The sequence below is a fragment of the Myxocyprinus asiaticus genome, chromosome 3 (genome assembly GCF_019703515.2).
Source record: "Myxocyprinus asiaticus isolate MX2 ecotype Aquarium Trade chromosome 3, UBuf_Myxa_2, whole genome shotgun sequence".
Classification (NCBI taxonomy): Eukaryota; Metazoa; Chordata; class Actinopteri; order Cypriniformes; family Catostomidae; genus Myxocyprinus; species Myxocyprinus asiaticus.
In genome coordinates this window covers 65,575,987-65,596,358 of record NC_059346.1, presented here as the reverse complement: position 1 = coordinate 65,596,358, position 20,372 = coordinate 65,575,987, and the positions used below count along the sequence as shown (strand labels likewise).

General features: G+C 34.6%; 1 protein-coding gene across 3 annotated transcripts in view; it reads right to left on the bottom strand.

Annotated features, from left to right (window-relative positions):
* Positions 1-20,372, bottom strand: part of LOC127422635 (nuclear pore complex protein Nup214-like) — a 78,290-nt gene that overhangs the window by 21,563 nt on the left and 36,355 nt on the right. For all 3 annotated transcript variants that reach the window (XM_051666405.1, XM_051666388.1, XM_051666396.1), the window contains exons 25-30: positions 15,938-16,004; positions 14,777-14,843; positions 14,582-14,657; positions 6,337-6,395; positions 4,251-5,837; positions 906-970 (exon numbers count right to left, since the gene is read on the bottom strand). In XM_051666405.1, coding sequence (XP_051522365.1) covers positions 906-970; positions 4,251-5,837; positions 6,337-6,395; positions 14,582-14,657; positions 14,777-14,843; positions 15,938-16,004 — 1,921 coding nt within the window. The remainder of the gene's footprint in view (positions 1-905; positions 971-4,250; positions 5,838-6,336; positions 6,396-14,581; positions 14,658-14,776; positions 14,844-15,937; positions 16,005-20,372) is intronic.

Sequence of the window (20,372 nt, the reverse complement as noted above, 5' to 3'; positions counted from 1 at the left end):
GTCACTATCACAAAATAAACCCCTTCAGGGTAAAAAAAGACCCCGACACAATCACCCTGGCTGGGGTTATTTTGCTATTATCCCTTACTGATAATATGATATAATATTAATATATATATGTACATTTGTGCATAAGTTTGCACCCCCTTTTGTCTCTAGGATTTACACAACCCTTTCAAAATTCATACAAATATAAGAGATAAATGATCATACGTTTTTTATTTATTACAATCCTTCAGAAGCTACATAACATATATTTTCATACAGTATATCCCACAAGACAAAATAATAACCGAATTTACACAGATCATCTAGTTCACAATCCTGTTTCTTTATGTAGTGTGTTGCCTTCGTGGGCATCAATGAAGGTTTGCAGTTGTATATGAGTTCTTCAATTGTCAAAAGCTGGATGTCAACACCATATAGCCACTGTTGGTAAGAGTTTAAATGTGCAGAAGATGCTGGAAAACCATCTGAAGGATTCACCTTAAGAACAGTGGACAGCTTCTCTACTCAGGACAAAGCACAGGCTAATGCACATCACAAAAGATCATCATTGTCATTGATCATCGATGAAGCAACACACAATAATTACAACCTTTTGAACAGGACTGTTTTGTTTAAATTCAGTTATTAGTTTGTCTTGTAGAATATATATATATACTATATATACACACCTCTTATTTTTTTTAAATGAGAAGTATCTAGCAGATTCTGCAAGAGGGATGCCAGAGTGTGTGTTTTGGGAAAGCCACATTTAATATCACATTCTAGTTCCTCAGAGCAGTCCTTCAGATCCTGCCAACAACAGACTAGAATACTAGTAGAGGGTCAGCTTTAACTTCTCGGGGTTAGCTGGAGCAAAGCTGTAATGTGATGTATGTGTGTTTCTGTAGGTACTGTACCTGTCCAAACACACCAGCACTGCTGGACAGCTGACCGAACACAGACGTGGCGCTGCTGCCAAACACTGACCACAAAAGAGAGACAGAGAAATATAAAGAACACATTTATTTATATCTGCATCAAATTTCATAGATAAACTAGATTACTAAAAACAATGTGAGAAGTGCCCATGTCAGAAAAACACACAGTTATGATGCTAGGGTGTTGTGGGTGGTTGCCAGGGAGTTTCTAAAGTGTTCTGGGTGGTTGCTTCATTATGTAAAAACAGTTCTGTCAATTAATTAAAAATGTTAATCAAATTAATTACATGATGTACCAATTAATTAATCTAATTAGTCACATACATCAATTATAACTGAGAAAGGTCCCCAAATAAATGTAATTTAGTATATAATAATTCTGAACATATTACAGAATTTCCATACAGTCAGGGGGCATGGTTAATTGCGTAAATGTTAACGTGTTTTTTTTAATCACACTAAACTAATGTATTAAACTGACAGCCCTAGTAACTTTTATATACACCTGTAACCTATTTCATTTAAACTTCACAATTTCCACGATATCTTTAAATGTAAGTGTCTTGTAGAGCACTACACGTGCAGACAGGGTTTCTGCCGGTTTGTGTTTCATGAGTCTGACAGCTGATAAGTGTGTTAAATAAATCAGACATCGGCTGGCCATTTTTAAACAGAAAATTAATTAATGTTTCATTTGCTACAGACTGACCCAGAATGCGGTTGAGTAAATGTGGTGTGATCTTTAAACACTCAGGCCATGTTCATCCATCACTCGGACTCATTCAGAAGACACAGAGGAAAAACACCAGTTTTCTCAAATGTCATTAATTATCCATCATCAGCACATAGCTGTGAAGAAAATGCAGACTGAGGTGAACCGGTGAACCTCCACATTCAGATAATCTCAATTAGCACATTCTTTGGAGTTTAATGTGGTCCTCAAATAATAAGAACATAAACAGGTGTGAATACTCGTCTTATAGTGTCACTGGGGTCAGGAGTCAATGACAAGACCACAAAGATCTGCAGCTCAGCTTTTTATAATGTGCAAGACTGCAGCACCAATCAGGAGAGAGGAATTCTAAGAATTCATAGGAATGGGAAAAATCCTGGCACTCGCACACACACCCTGATACCCGCCCTATACTACTGCCATTCATTTGCCACACTACAGCACCTGCTGATGGGCTGTAAATTCCAACACTGAGCCAATCGCATTCACTGTCTGAAAACAACACTGAATTTACAAATGCTTCGACTATTTACTTTCTTAACACATTCCTGGTCATACTGTAAATGACTAATCAGTGCATATTACATAGAAAAAAATGTTGTCTTCGTAATCTTCATTAGAATGTAATAATTTGCTACACCTCTAAAAAGACTCCTTTTCGGCTGACAACACAAATCTCTCTTACTTTGTCAACTCCTTCCTTCCAACAACCTGTCAGACCACTTTTCACCATCCAAGCAATTCCCGATGAATAAAATGAAGTCCTGACCTCTGTGTTTAACTTGCAAATACAGTATGTTGCATTATAGAAGATAAAAGGTTGCATACACCATTTCATGTTGACTTTAAAGACGCTGTGAAATCAAAATTTAGTTTTGAGGGTTTTAGCCCATCTTTATGCTAGTATACTCAAAAATAAACAAAACTCACTTTTTGCAGACTTTAAGCAGATATTTAAAATGAACAGCCATTCTCCTCTGGGAAAAGTGACCAAAAATATTGACAACATCATCTTGTATGCTGGGCATATACAATTTGTTGTCCAATAAACTGCACTCTACAAAGTCCCTACTCCTAAATAAATATCGCCAAGGATGGAATTTGTTTTCACATGTGACTTCTATGAAACATGCTATGAACTAGGGCTTCAACTAACGATTATTTTGATAATCAATTAATCTAACGATTATTAGAACGATTATTCGACTATTCAGCGATTATTGCAACGATTAATCGTTAGCTCTTATCCGATTATTCAGCTTGTGCCCTGACTTAAAAGGTTGTATTAAATGTGCTTACTAACAATAAAGAGGACAAAATCATCTTTTAAAAATACCTCTAAATGACATTCACTGAATTAAAGGAAAAAATACTTTTTATTCAGTTTAATTCAGTAAAGAAAATCCTATTGTTATCAAGTGTTTTTGTAAAGACAAAATATACTTATATTCAAGATCTATTCTCTAAAAGCAAGTCTAAATATCTTACATGCTGCTTCTCAGGTCAATGCATCTTTTTTAAAGGTTTTAGATATTTTTAAATATTTGTATTTTTAATATTATATTCAACATTCTCAGATAACAATTTTAACGTAACTAACGTAAATGTACATTGCTAACATAAACGTACATTGTTTTAAAGGAGTTTTAGATATTTATATTGGAAAACAAGCCAAAACAAAAACAAATCAAAAACGTATTTTGTTGCAGTGTATAATGGGGTGAAGACTACCCTCTCTCACCTTTCTGTTCACTTCAATCCATCTTAAACTCACTCTTATTAATGAAGCTGCATATTGACAATTTTCTTCACGATAAGAAATGCACAGTGACACATATATTATGATTCAATAAGTCTCGAGTCATCACGTTATCATCTATCTGTATTAAGCGTGTGCGCTCGAGGGATGAGCGTCCCCGTGACAGAGTGTGCATCAGTCGGGTGCAGTTTCAATCTCTCCCCCTTAGATCGGGACATTCACTCAACTCATAGAAGAGGCGCTGACCGCACAGAGAAATGGAAGTTTCGGAGTTTGTAGATATTTACATGATCTGCTTCTGTATTATTTGATCTTAAATAAAGCTATAACACATTAAATATAACTGCATTTAAGATGTAACACTGGGGTGTTTCCTTTAAAGAGCTCCGACTCTGCTTATTCCACAACAAGAGTGCTTCTGTATTGACTTATTTTGTATTTTTGCATTATAATTCCCTAATACTTTATGATCTACATCAGCTGAAGCTGTTTGGAATGTTTAGAGTACATCTGGACTGTGATCTGTGTAATTCTTCCTCTCCTCTGTCAGGTGCGCCATCATTAGTTTCACATGTTCTCATATTACGTTAAATGCCATCAAACAACTATTTGACAATGAAAATCTTTGTCGACAATTTTTTTACAACAAAATTTTTTTTTACTTTTGTCGACTAATCGTTTCAGCCCTACTATGAACTCATAAGAATTACTTCACCACATAACCCTATGCATTAATTAACATTTAAGATTTAATTGTATTATTCATAATTTCTGCATGCCAAACGTTTGTGAAAGTAAGCAACACTGATCAGTCCGGTCCCCAAAAACCCACCTGATGGTTGTCCAAAGCTGAATTCAGACGAGGGTGCTGTTGTTGTGTTGCTTCCAAACACAGAGCCCTGCCCAAAGCCTGAGCTGGGCTGTCCAAAGACAGGAGCGCTGCTCTGGCCAAAGAGTCCTGTGCCAGTGTTGGCTGCAGTACTGGTGGTGCTGGCTGCAAAGGAGAAGGAACTGGCACTGTTGGCATTTGAGGACCCGAAAAGTCCTCCTCCACTGCTGGAGTCAGAAGTGGTGACAGCTGCAGCCAGCTGCCCAAATCCAGAACCAGCACTAAATGACGGCTGACCAAATGTGAAGCTGCTAGAAGAGCCAGAGGCTGCAGGTTGGCCGAAACCAGCACTGGTAGTCTGTCCAAATGCTGGTTTGCCAAAGCCAGAGGTGGTAGAATTGGCCACAAAGGCCGTAGATCCAAATCCCGTGGATGGAGCAGCGGAACTGGGCTGGCTGAACACTGGTGTAGGAGCCGTGCTGGTGGTACTGGCCGCTGTTGGGGTAGACGTGGTGGAGGAAGCCACTGTACTGGTGACTGGTGTAAGACTGATAACTCCCAGCGTTAAACTGTCTGTAGCGCCCGATGGTGGGGCAAAGATTGAACCTGGTGTGTCTGAAGATGGAGCTGAAAATGGGGTGTTTGCTGGGGACTCTTGGGGTGCAAGGACGGGTGTGGGAGTGGTGGTGCCCTCAGGTGCAGGAACAGAGACAGGTTCCACAGCAGGGGGTTCGGCGACAGGCGGTGGCCCGGCTGGTGGGGTAACTGAAGGTGGAGGTGAAGGCGAGACTTCAGGGGCATGTATGGGAGGAGTTGGGGGCTTGTTTGAAGGTACTACAGTGTTCTCGGTACTGGCGGGTTGGGAGGGAATGGCACCTTCATTTGCAGCCACGATTGATGGGGTGCCTACCGCTGGGGGTTCAGGACTTGGTTCTGCTGGAGGTTCCTTAGCTTCAGCCTCAGAGGAGGGAACAGGCTCAATTGATGAAGTAGCCTCTAGCAGTAGAGACTTTGCTGGAACAGTTGTTGTAGTTTCTGGAAGGGGTGCTCGAAGAAGACTATCAAACGAGGTGGCGGCTGATGGAAAGGAAGATGTCTGAGGAATCGAGAAAGCTGGTTTCGTTGATGGAGCTGTTCCCTCTTGTGTTTTAAACATGAATGCAGACCCTTGTGGCGTAGTTGTCTTTGGAACCTCTGCTGGGGCACCTGCAGGTTCAGATGAACTTGCACTTTCTCCAGGGTTCATTTGAGCAGAACCAGACATGAATCCAGTAGATCCATTGCCAGGTGGTCCAAAGCTGAAACTTAAGATGGGTTTGGGGGCTTCCTTTACTTCATCACTTTGGCCCACTCGTAAGCCAGAGAAGCAGCCGAGTGTCTCTCCAGCATTGCCCTGGGCTTTAGGAGCCTGAGGGAGTTTAGGAGGCTCAACCACACCAGGAGGAGGTGTGGAGGAGTTAGTGGTCTGTGCAGGAAATGCCAATTTGGGAGTAAAGGAAAAAGGCTCTTCAGATACTGCTGATCCAAACGGCATCTTTGGTCCTGTACTGCTGGCAAACGAGAACTTGCCTGGTAAACCAGAACTCTTGGCTATTTGCAAACATAGAACAAAAAGCAAGAAATTTAAAAATAATGGTATGACCAATTGGCCATTGGTATGGCACTTCTAGAGTTTTGTTAATTCTTTTATAATTATTATTCAAGCAGTTTTTATGACCTCATTTTAACTAAGCAAATACATGGAATATTTGTGCATCTAAAAATGTCACATTGCAGGATTCTTTAGTGAAGGCAAAAAGGTGATTAAAAATTTTGAAAACTTAAAAGTAATAGTGATCAGATACATGACCTAAAACATAGAATTAACCTTATATATTCATATGAAGTTGAACCTAAAAACTTGATGTTTTATATATATATATATATATATATATATATATATATATATATATATATATATATATATATATATATATAAAAGGTCCATGTACATTTTATACATCAACTACCCATTAGCTGACCTAATGTTCAATAATAAAGTTAGTAAAATCTCTAAATTAGATAAGACACATGGAGATATAGATAATACCTTGAGTGTTACTAGCATCCTGTGATTGAGAACTACTCATGAAACTGAACCCTGATGATCTGAGAAAGAAAAGCTTCAGTTAAATGCATTAACCACACACTGTTGTTCTTATTCATGCATAAACAGAAATAGACATGTCTGAAATCTCAGTACAACAGTGCAATATTATACTATATTAGGGCTGCACGATAATAGTGAAAATGATAATCACGATTATTAATCAAGATTATTCTGTCATTCAAGAACAATTGTTTTTTTTTTTTTTTAATAGAGGGCTGTCCCATTAAAAAAAAAAAAAAAAAAAAAAAAAAAATTGCCACTGCTCAGATATTAATTCAAATAAAAAAAAAATACAATAAAGTAGGGCTAAACAATTTGGACACATTTTTTTTTCGATTATTTAAAAAAACAAATCGCAATTGCGATTTGAACTGTGATATGATAAACATACAACAACAAAAAAGTGTCAATTCTTTCAACCAAAATTAAACCATGTTTTTCCCATGCTTTACTGCCGACCAGAAATACTGTTTTAAAAAGAGTGTTAATTTTTGAGTCTTCTAAAACAAACCAAAGTAAATAAATAAAACAGTGAAACAGAGGGAGGAAAAACATCACGATCACATAACATCTGTCTACTTTGTTTAAAAAAAATAAATAAAAAAAAATAATAATTGTCCAATCTGTGAAAGGGTCACTTCATTTTTCATCAGTATTTTTATGAAACCCAGTCAATTTGAATATTATGTTATTGCAATAATAATGATAAGAAATTATTATAGAAATATATTATTGTATAATAATAATAATTATCAATATTGTTATAATAATGCATTATTATTATTATTATTATTATTATTAGAGCCTGACCGATATGGGATTTTAGAGAGGGAAAATTCACACATTACCGATATGGTGGCCGATACAGTTAATTTTTTACAGTTAATAGACATTTTCAATGTGGATTAGAGGTACTGATTTCTTAAAGAATATTTGACATTATTATTATACACTGTCAACAAATTCTAGAAATGAACACTGAGAAAATAAAGAATAAAAATAAAATAAATAGCTAAATAAACATCAGTATTACTGTTTAGTATCAGTCAAATACTGACCATTAAAATAAAGAATAAATAAAAATAAAATAAATAGCTGAATAAACATCAGTATTACTGTTTAGTATCAGTCAAATACTGACCATTAAAATAAAGAATAAATAAAAATAAAATAAATAGCCAAATAAACATCAGTATTACTGTTTAGTATCAGTCAAATACTGACCATTAAAATAATGAATAAATAAAAATAAAATAAATAGCTGAATAAACATCAGTATTACTGTTTAGTATCAGTCAAATGTTGACAATTAAAATAAAGAATAAATAAAAATAAAATAAATAGCTGAATAAACATCAGTATTACTGTTTAGTATCAGTCAAATACTGACCATTAAAATAAAGAATAAATAAAAATAAAATAAATAGCCAAATAAACATCAGTATTACTGTTTAGTATCAGTCAAATACTGACCATTAAAATAATGAATAAATAAAAATAAAATAAATAGCTGAATAAACATCAGTATTACTGTTTAGTATCAGTCAAATGTTGACAATTAAAATAAAGAATAAATAAAAATAAATAGCTAAATAACCATCAGTATTACTGTTTAGTATCAGTCAAATACTGACCATTAAAATAAAGAATAAATAAAAATAAAATAAATAGCCAAATAAACATCAGTATTACTGTTTAGTGTCAGTCAAATACTGACCATTAAAATAAAGAATAAATAAAAATAAAATAAATAGCTGAATAAACATCAGTATTACTGTTTAGTATCAGTCAAATACTGACCATTAAAATAAAGAATAAATAAAAATAAAATAAATAGCTGAATAAACATCAGTATTACTGTTTAGTATCAGTCAAATACTGACCATTAAAATAAAGAATAAATAAAAATAAAATAAATAGCTAAATAAACATCAGTATTACTGTTTAGTATCAGTCAAATACTGACCATTAAAAGAATAAATAAAAATAAAATAGCTACATAAACATCAGTATTACTGTTTAGTATCAGTCAAATGCTGACGATTAAAATAAAGAATAAATACAAATAAAATAAATAGCCAAATAAACATCAGTATTACTGTTTAGTATCAGTCAAATGCTGACCATTAAAATAAAGAATAAATAAAAATAAAACAAATAGCTAAATAAACATCAGTATTACTGTTTAGTATCAGTCAAATGCTGACCATTAAAATAAAGAATAAATAAAAATAAATAGCTGAATAAACATCAGTATTACTGTTTAGTATCAGTCAATTGCTGACCATTAAAATAAAGAATAAATAAAAATAAAACAAATAGCTAAATAAACATCAGTATTACTGTTTAGTATCAGTCAAATGCTGTCCATTAAAATAAAGAATAAATAAAAATAAAATAAATAGCCAAATAAACATCAGTATTACTGTTTAGTATCAGTCAAATGCTGACCATTAAAATAAAGAATAAATAAAAATAAAACAAATAGCTAAATAAACATCAGTATTACTGTTTAGTATCAGTCAAATGCTGACCATTAAAATAAAGAATAAATAAAAATAAATAGCTGAATAAACATCAGTATTACTGTTTAGTATCAGTCAATTGCTGACCATTAAAATAAAGAATAAATAAAAATAAAACAAATAGCTAAATAAACATCAGTATTACTGTTTAGTATCAGTCAAATGCTGTCCATTAAAATAAAGAATAAATAAAAATAAAATAAATAGCCAAATAAACATCAGTATTACTGTTTAGTATCAGTCAAATGCTGACCATTAAAATAGAGAATAAATACAAATAAAATAGCCAAATAAACATCAGTATTACTGTTTAGTATCAGTCAAATGCTGACCATTAAAATAAAGAAATAAAAATAAAATAAATAGCCAAATAAACATCAGTATTACTGTTTAGTATCAGTCAAATGCTGACCATTAAAATAAATAAATAAAATAAATAGCTAAATAAATATCAGTACTGTATGTTCAGTATCAGTCAAATGCTGACCATTAAAATAAAGAATAAATAAAAATAAAATAAATAGCCAAATAAACATCAGTATTACTGTTTAGTATCAGTCAAATGCTGACCATTGAAATAAAGAATAAATAAAAATAAAATAAATAGCCAAATAAACATCAGTATTATTGTTTAGTATCAGTCAAATATTGACCATTAAAATAAAGAATAAATAAAAATAAAATAAATAGCCAAATAAACATCAGTATTACTGTTTAGTATCAGTCAAATGCTGACCATTAAAATAAAGAAAAAATAAAAATAAAATAAATAGCCAAATAAACATCAGTATTACTGTTTAGTATCAGTCAAATGTTAACTATAATAATTCTGCCGAGTTAAGATAAACAGATAAGCAGCGGTGTTACACCGTATTCTGCTATACAAGTTCAGGGGAAACTTTCAACGGTGGAAAACCAGACTTTTAAATATTACATTTTATAAATGACACGACTGGAATTGTTCGGTTGAAGGGGGTAACAAACTGTGAATCCTGAACAAAACAGTTTGGTGAATACATGTTTACACGTTAGCTTCCACTCAGCTGACAACAATAGCCTAGTTTCCATCCACTTTTCGTGCTATTTTGTTATCGACCAAGTGAAAATGCATAAAACATTTTGGTGAAATTTGCCATCTTCTGTCTGTTTTCATTCAAATGGCCTTTTATCGATACAAATGGTGTACGTGATGACGTCGTGCCTAAAAAACATTGTCGCATAAGTTTTGGTTTATCGCAAAAGAAATCTGCCCTTAAGCCGTTTCCATTCAGAAATGTGTGTTTATCGCTAATTCCCCTCCCAGATGTCCCTAATTTTTTTCCTCTTAAGTTTTGGTAAAATGGGGAGAGTATTGAGACAATTCATTGAACTTAACCAGCTTATTGTCATTTTAATTTCACAAATAAATGTAATCAGAAGACGAGGAACTGCAATCAAAAGGGAGCAGTTGCCCTTCTGATAGGACTGTAATATTGACCTAATGTTGTGCCTATCGCAGGTTGCCACCGGTTCCGACCCGAAGTGAATCGTGCACCAAGTAGTGGGGGAAACTTTCAGTCTTAGTATAAGGACCATCCATCCATGTGTATATGCTGTGTGCACAGCTATTAAAGAAAAACTGATGCGGTGTAATATCAGGGTTTACATATATGATACATTCCTGATATTCAATAGGCGATTTTGAACAATCATCTAATCTAAAGCATCACTATCACAACTGCATTATGTCCCGCATATTTATCCAGCAACTTTTAATGACCAACTGAACTTGATTATCATCTAAAATTAATTTTAGTGTCATAATGCAATTTACATTTTCTGAAGAAGCTCAGCAAATGCGATCTGAGGTAAAAAAGTTTAAAAACATTTTAAAAGGTTCAAAAGCTCATTTTCTGAAAGTGAACTTTGCATTGGACAAATAGTTCTGTTTATAGTCTTGAAGTGTAGAAAATGTCATTCAGCCGACTTTATTCGTCTACAGAACAGGGTACGGCTAATTTGTGTAAAGAAAAGGCATATATAGGTCTAAAAATATATTTTTTTTGTTTGGCAATTTATTTTTTTTATTTAATGCGTTTTTCGTTTGGTAATTTATTTAATTTAATACAAGGAATTTTGCCGGCATTTTTTCAAAAGTATAAACAATAATTTTATAGAATTGGACTATATGTTAGTGTTCCAAAAAAGCACATTGATGCTTTTCTCCTAGTATTGTGTTTTTATTTTAAAATGAAAAAATTTGTGCACAGAAATATGTTTTTTGTATTGTGGGCTAAATCCATGACTGCCATCTATTATTTTGAATGGTGTGGAAAAGCAACTTTAATAAATAAATGGATGTCTACCGCAAATTAAATTAATCGCAAACAGTGGCAGTTAATTTGTTCTCCGTGAACTTGTCAATGTGCATGTCATGATACGAGATATTTGTGTTGGCACTCCTGGAAGTGTCATGTTTGCAGTGATCGGATATTTATGCTGTTCAGATCAATCCATAATTGCGTACAATAAATTGGCTTTCAAGGATGTATACCTTGTCGTCATGATTAACACAGGCAATGATTGGGGTAAATTCTATCATGTGACACTACATTTTTGCGTTAATGGCAATTTTCTCAACAAAAAGTGTTTTCAAACCAGTTTTTCGCGACATTTGATGTATCGACAGAGTTTATGCGCTAGAGTAAAATGGAAAAATATTATGTCGACACATGAAATTTTAGCGTTAATTTGCGTTTCCATCGGCTTTATTTTGATGTGCTAAAAATTTTTCCGCAAAAAATCCTTGGATGGAAACGTAGTTACTGAAAGTAGCTACATGATTAGCTAGTTAGATATAAGCTCGTTGTCACAGAGAGTAAAAGACAGACGTTGTTTATTTTACTTTCCAGCATTGCGTCTCACCAACTACGTAACAACATAGCATGAAATCAACACTCATCAGACACAATACACTGTTGTCTACTGAGCTGCAAAAAGATGCTCTAAAGTTTACCTTTCAATCTGCTACATTACTGACTGCACTGACAAACTATAGCTGGCTAACAGCAAACAGATGTGATAAACATGAGTGACATGGTTGTCAGGGACAGGGTTAACGTTATATTAGTTACATTGAAAAGGGAAAATGATGGGGTCATTGTTTATTAAGTTTCCAGTATGTATTTAACAGACTAGTTAACAACTTACCGTGATGACACCGCTTAACTCCGCCCTGTCTGCAGAGCCGCCGTCAGCTCTGTAAACAATGGAGTCGGAGCACGCTCTGCTGGACAAACTACGCTATGACACCAATTCTAAAGCATTGTTTTCTGCATTATATGTTCTGAAAAAAGTTTTCATATCGGCGCATATCGGTAAAATATACGCTGATACTGATATATATCGGTGAAAGGCTAATATCGGCCGATATATCGGTTGGGCACTAATTATTATTCAATAGTAATTTATTTAATAATTTCTTAACTTACTATGTAGTTTGGTTAAACCCTTAAGACTTTATTTTGGCGGAAGCTTTTATTTTGAAAACTGAAAGGGCTGACGTGGATGTTTGTAGATGAGATCAGCCTGTTGTGAATTAAATGCTCTCATATGCCTTGCTGTCAACAAGAACACACTCTCATTGGGTTATTTTAAATGTCTATAGTCAATTGTAGTGGCCAAACATATACTGTATGCAAAATTACGCAAATGTGCAATTAAAGTAAATCGGGGGCGCTTTAAATAAGAAGCTCATCGCACGTTAGCACACCTAACAGAACTCAGAACACATATAACACACAGGGCAGCAGATAGGTAGAAAGTGTGTATGGAGCACAGAACCACTTTGAAACCACATGTGTAATACAATGATCCCATTTACATGTATTTTAGAAAGCACTACAGACCAACAGCAGTGCACAAAGGTGCACCACAGCGGGAAGCGCGTGGAGACTAGTCATTTATTTAATTAAATCACAGCCCTTGCGGTTTGATAATCGCACTGGTTCAAATCACGATTTCAATTTAATTTCGGTTAATCGTTCAGCCCTAAAATAAAGTACAATTACATTAAACACCAGCTCTAATGTTGAAGAAGGTGTTAAACTACAAACTAGAAAATGATTCCTTTTGACCAAAATTAAGTCACATTTTACCCATGCTTCACTGCCAATTAGGGCTGCAACTAACGATTATTTTGATAATAAATTTATATAATGAGAATTCGACTATTCAGCAATTATTGCAACAATTAAACATTAGCTCTTAACTGATTATTCAGCTTGTGCCCTGACTTAAAAGGTTGTATTAAACATCCTTGCTAACAATAAAGAGGACAAAATCATCTTTTAAAAATACCTCTAAATGACATTCACTGAATTAAAGGAAAAAATACTTTTTATTCAGTTTAATTCAGTAAAGAAAATCCTATTGTTATCAAGTGTTTTTGTAAAGACAAAATATACTTATATTCAAGATCTATTCTCTAAAAGCAAGTCTAAATATCTTACATGCTGCTTCTCAGGTCAATGCATCTTTTTTAAAGGTTTTAGATATTTTTAAATATTTGTATTTTTAATATTATATTCAACATTCTCAGATAACAATTTTAACGTAACTAACGTAAATGTACATTGCTAACATAAACGTACATTGTTTTAAAGGAGTTTTAGATATTTATATTGGAAAACAAGCCAAAACAAAAACAAATCAAAAACGTATTTTGTTGCAGTGTATAATGGGGTGAAGACTACCCTCTCTCACCTTTCTGTTCACTTCAATCCATCTTAAACTCACTCTTATTAATGAAGCTGCATATTGACAATTTTCTTCACGATAAGAAATGCACAGTGACACATATATTATGATTCAATAAGTCTCGAGTCATCACGTTATCATCTATCTGTATTAAGCGTGTGCGCTCGAGGGATGAGCGTCCCCGTGACAGAGTGTGCATCAGTCGGGTGCAGTTTCAATCTCTCCCCCTTAGATCGGGACATTCACTCAACTCATAGAAGAGGCGCTGACCGCACAGAGAAATGGCTGTTTCGGAGTTTGTAGATATTTACATGATCTGCTTCTGTATTATTTGATCTTAAATAAAGCTATAACACATTAAATATAACTGCATTTAAGATGTAACACTGGGGTGTTTCCTTTAAAGAGCTCCGGCTCCTCTTATTCCACAACAAGAGTGCTTCTGTATTGACTTATTTTGTATTTAGAGTGCATCTGGACTGTGATCGGTGTAATTCTTCCTCTCCTCAGTCAGTCGTGAACTGCAGTGCTGCTCTCGCAAGCCATCATTAAGAGTTTAATGTGATCTCATGTTACCTTAAATGAGATCAAACGACTATTCCACAATGAAAATTTCTATGGACAATTTTTTATTGTCAATGTTGTCAATAACGTCGACTAATCTTTTCAGCCCTACTGCCAATAGAAAGAGCTACTCTGTAGGATGTTTGATATCCCTTGAGTTCTAATTAGATGATCCATCATGGTTAAAATATGATTAATTGTGCAGCCCTATATTATATAATATAATATAGCTATATCAATATAGAATACCAAAAAACCTGAAGATTACCAAATATACTGGTGTCACTATGAAACAAATGATAAAGAAAACCTTGTATAATAAATCACGTAGGTGGTGATTATATAAATGTTTAACTCACGGAGAGAATGAGAAAGCCTTTGAGTTTTTCTCACTGACAGATGAAGCACCACCTACGTCAGGTTTACCTGCTCCACCTGTAACAGAACAAAAACACAAACCATGTATTGAACATATGTAGTAATATGTAATAATTCTTGCTCATGATGTAGTAAATTACATTGTAAAGTCTATAAATAAAAACCAACAGACTCACCAAACACAAAACTCGCTGCAGAGGTTTGAGCCACCCCTGCCAGCGGCGCTGAAACCTTTAACGCTCCCTGAAAATAATTTTGCAAGTGAAAACTATGATTATACAAACAACAGACATCTAAATGAGGAGCTATGCCACAACACTCAGTCTAGGAGACACTGAATTCTGATAAAAGCATGTTTCATTCAGCTGCTAGAACTTGAGACAGTTTTTAGTATTTCACATCTCTGGTTCTAGAGATATCGCGTCATGTTCTAGTAGATGTTGCGATTGGCGTTGGGTCTCATCATATTCTAGATGTTTTGATAGGTGTTTTTTCTCATCATGTTCTAGTAAAAGTAATTGGGTGTTCTCATGTTTAAGTAGATGTTATTGTTGTATGTGTTTTAGTATATGTTGCGATTGGAGTTTTTACATGTCATGTTCTAGCAGACGTTGTGATTGGTGTTTGTTCTTGCCATGTTCTAGTAAAAGTGATTGGGTGTTCTCATGTTCAAGGAGATGTTTTTGGTGTTTGTTATGTTCTAGTAGATGTGTTGAGACTGGTGTTTCTTGTCATTTCTAGATCAGTGGTTCCCAACATTTTTTTCCTTGAAACAATGCATATACATATATATGTATATGTACGTATATGGCAAAACATATACCGATAGAAAAGCTTGACAGCGTCAGCAACAGTAACTAAGGAAAGTGGTCTTCTCTCTTATAGGTCTTATAGAGCACTATTATCCAAGGCCGTGAGAAATGTAAAAATAATGAAAAAGTATAAAGAGTGATAAAATAATTACAAATATAAAATTACAAGCACTTTGTGAATTTCATTCTCATACAGTTGTGCAAAGATGCTCTGGTTGGTAGAGCCATGGTGTCAAGGTCACATTGAGTTAGACGAAGACACTGACTGTCTTACTGGTATAGTGCATTTTATGCATCTTTGGCCACCTCAAAGCATATGAGGCTCCTTGCCCCCTTGTAAACTTTGGCACCCCCCAATGGGGAACCACTGTACTAATTGTTGACATTGGTGTTTGGTCTCATGCTCCAGCAGATGTTGCGATTGGTGTTTGTTCTCATCATGTTACAGAAGATGTTATTGGAGTTTGTTATAATTTTCGAGTAGGTGTTGTGATTGGTGTTTGGATGGGATCACATGTTACTTACTTTAGTGGCCTCCACAGTAGCCAGAACCTGCTGAACAACCTGAGCTGCTGGTGCTGGAACAGATGAGCTACAGAAACACACATAAAATCATATTAATACATATAATATCCATGTGTTATTCAGTCAGCTCTTAGGATAGTTCAGTAATCAAAGAAATCAATCAAAGTCTGCTGAGATCAGTAGTGTTCTCATGGATTCCAGGACATTTTTTGAACAACACTGGTAATATTTAGGTAACAATATACATTCAAGGTTGAGCTAGATCATGGTTATTAACATGCCTGTGTTGTAGTGAAGGCACGCTGATACCATGAAATGCATTTATACAGCAGAATTGTGTCTTCTGTTTCATGATTCTTTGTTCTATCGTCAGTAAAGAACGTCTATGATAATGTTAGGCACACCTCACAAACCCCTGCCCAGTGCATGATTTCTAAATCTTATGAACACCTTGCAAGAACATAGTTTATAATCTTATAGTTTTAAATGTTATTTACCAGGACATTTAGGCATTACAAAATTCCAGATTTTCCAGCATGTGACACAGTATATATATATATATTTATCTCAAAGAATGTGAAAAACAGCAGCATATAAGATCTGCTCTTATATATATATATATTTTAATCCCAATTTGGAATGCCCAATTCCCAATGTGCTTTTAAGTCCTCGTGGTCACGTAGTGATTCACCTCAGTCCGGGTGGCGGAGGATGAATCCCAGCTGCCTCCGCGTCTGAGACCATCAACCCGCGTATCTTATCACGTGGCTTGTTGAGCGCGTTGCCACGGAGACATAGCGCGTGTGGAGGCTTCATGCCATCCACCGCGGCAACCACGCTCAACTCACCACACGCCCCACTGAGAACGAACCACACTATAGCGACCACGAGGAGGTTACCCCATGTGACTCTACCCTCCCTAGCAACCGGGCCAATTTGGTTGCTTAGGAGACTTGAGACCTAGGCTTATTAACATGCTTTTTATGTTGTCCAGCCATGAAGAACATTACTTTGGCTCATGGCACAAGAATTCAAATTATTCACATACATCACAACACTGCTTTCAGTATCACACAGAGCAACATTTCCCAATGACTCTAAACAGACTGAAGACAATTTTTCTTGAATTAATTTCTGTAATTTATTAATTATTAATGCACTGAGGGATGCTGGGACCACTCAGAGAAATGGCTATTACTCAAGAGATGTAGACTATACCAAATTGATGAGGCTCAGTGTGTGTATGAATCAATATCTGATGTTTTGTGGTGATTTCTGCCTGTACATCACACAGATCAGAGACAGTAAGTGATATGCGAGCATGATGTTCATGTGAAAGTGTGCTGCGGTGGTAAACACACACCAACGGCCGACAGTCATGTGATGATGAAGAGAAGTAACTGGAGCAGAGGAAAAGGAGGAGAGATGATAAACAACTCAAGCGGACCAATCGCTGTGCCCTCATTAAAGACAAACCTCTTACATCACATAAGTGTGTGTGCGTGTTGCATATATTGTGTGACAGTAGAAATTCTGCTGTACTGTTTATACCGCAGTATATCCTCGGCACTATTAAAAAATGTCTGACACCTGGTAGAAAACTACTCCTGTCTACTCTGCAAACCGTGTCAAAGATAAGCACTTCCAGTGTAGGCAGCTTTAGTAATTATGAAGAATTATCGACATTATATTATAAATTTAGTTTTTATGTGCCGCTCACGTCCGATGTAGACATGTTGTAACTGTAGGTTGTTTACAGTTGCCAAGCAACATTGCAAATTGTCATTTTAATATAGAATTCAACTGATGTGCGGTAACAGGTGAGGATATATCCGCTATTTTACAACAGCCTTGAATGTGGCTATGTTCCTGAATCACAGCCATGCTGATGATATTCAGAACAATAGCACTCTTGCTTGTGATATTGCTTAAATATATTGCAATATTCATACAATTTTGTGTAAAAATGTCTTGACTAGAAGGTCAATTCAAGAGTAATGCACTGAAGGATAGTATTCCACCCCAGTGTTGTGTGTATTGTAATTTATTACATTAATCTAATTACTTTTTATTACAAGTAGTTTAGCCATAATATTTCAAATGATTGTAATCAGATTACAGTTCCTGACTTACAACGAAGTTAATCACTTTTCAGTACATTTTTATGTATAACATATTTCTTAAATAATATAATTTACATTAAAGACTAGAGTTAAAAACATGAATTCTCCCTTTACAGAGGACGAATGGTTTCCATGCAAACGGTCTAACAGCTAAAACACAACATGCTTATTAAAGCACCACCACAAAAAGATAATCAAAACTATGTCAAAAAAATAAAAAATAAATAATAATCTACTACGACGTCATTAAAACTCTAATATAAAAACGAAAGAAAAAATGCATATGCTCAGTGTGTTTCCTCAGGCGGAGCGTTGGACTGTTAATAATGCATGAGTCTGGGTTAAAGTTGCATGCGACACACAGATGAGTCACACTGCTCACATGCAACACAATACACACAAAAACACACACACAAGAGGCAACATATACACTTCAACTACACATCTGACAACACCAATCAGACTCTGTGCAGGAAATGATTCTCAAAACTCACATGTATAACACACACATAATCACTGCACTACACAACACAACTACACAGCACTGCATGGTGTATGCACCAACAATTATATTTTCAGTGCATGTACAAAAATTGTAACTCTAAAGTACACTGTTGATTTTCTACAAGCAGAATAAATCAGAAATGGTTGTAAAATAGTTAAGATATTATAAAATGCCAACAGTGACCAAAATAAACGTAAATTGGGACATCCTTGGCCAATGTTTGCCAGTTTTTTTCTTTCTTTTGTTTTTTCTTCTTATATATAAATTATGGTACTCCATTAATATTCTGTGTGTGTGTGTATATATATATATATATATATATATATATATATATATATATATATATATATATATTATTATTATTAATTTTTTTCCTTATTATACACTTTGGGACCACAATAAAATGTTAGTGTCTTTAGTTCATTGTGCACTAATCAAGAACCTATGCATTTTGAATGGTTTTCAATACGGGTAAAAAATGACCAGATGAACAAAATAAGGGTACAGTTTCTTAAGACAACAGAAGGGTTAAAACATCGTTTTGTGGTCGTTTTAGGCATTACGCTGTCATGGCAACAAAGCGGTTGCGGTTAGTAAGTGATTTAATCATAGTAAAATCATGTTAACACACATATTGTTTATGTCTTGTGTCTATACTTTTGAAACAGTGAGTATTTTAATGTTTACAGATTGACCCCATTAACTTCCATTGTAAATGTCTCACTGGAACCCAGATTTTTACATTTTAACTAAATAACTATAACATCTTATTGCACATAACTATTAAAGTAAAAGTCAGAAATAAGATACAGAGCGGCACAAAACTGTTTACGCACACCCTGAACGCAGAATGACGTGCTTCAATGTAACCCGAGTGCTTCAGGGTGATCCTCGCTGCGCATTCAAAAGTGCAAAACTGCAAGATAATATTGAGTGTACACCTCTAGTTTAGGACATCAAGCATTTAACCCTTTTTCATGGCAACTATTTATTTAAGCAGTGTCGAGATCACTCCAGAGACTGCACAAAGTGGAAATGATAATTTTGTGGATGATTCAAATATTCAGTTATCACATGTAGGTTATAATAACTTTAGTGCCGTTTTATGGTCAGATGAGGGCGCTGTGCACCCATGGTTGTCTCATCACTGCACCCAGAAACGCTGAGTTTAAAGACGCAAAAAACATAAATCAATTGATGTAAGCATTATGTATTTTTTATTAAATGTATATAGTTTTCATTAAATCATTATGAACATAAATGTAAAAAATGATGAACAGAAAGACTTATTGTATTAATATTCCATTTTATAAGCATAACAAGTATTATTATTGTTGTTATTATGATTATTATTATCATCCTACATGTAAGATTAAAAGTAGATATGTGATGAAGTTGTTTCTGTGTCAGCTCCAGCAGCGATCTCTCCAACGCACAGTGTATACGTCAGCATCCAAATTCACTCACTCATTTATTGATGGATTACATGGATTTGTACATTTTAAAAAAGCTACAATGTGACCAAAATGATGAAATATAAAAATATAAAAAGATAAAATATCATTTAGACGGTCCCTGTATAATTAACAGCATTAGCTGAGAGAGAATTCCTTTCATTTGTAATCAAAACAGACATTATAACACCCATATGAATAGATATTTAATCAAAACTGGATCAAGAGCTTTTGAACCAGGATCAAAATCTTTATCAATACCAAGCCCTGGGGGCCTGGGTATCTCAGTGAGTATTGACGCTGACTACCACCCCTGGAGTCACGAGTTTGGGTAGAGTCACATTGGGTAACCT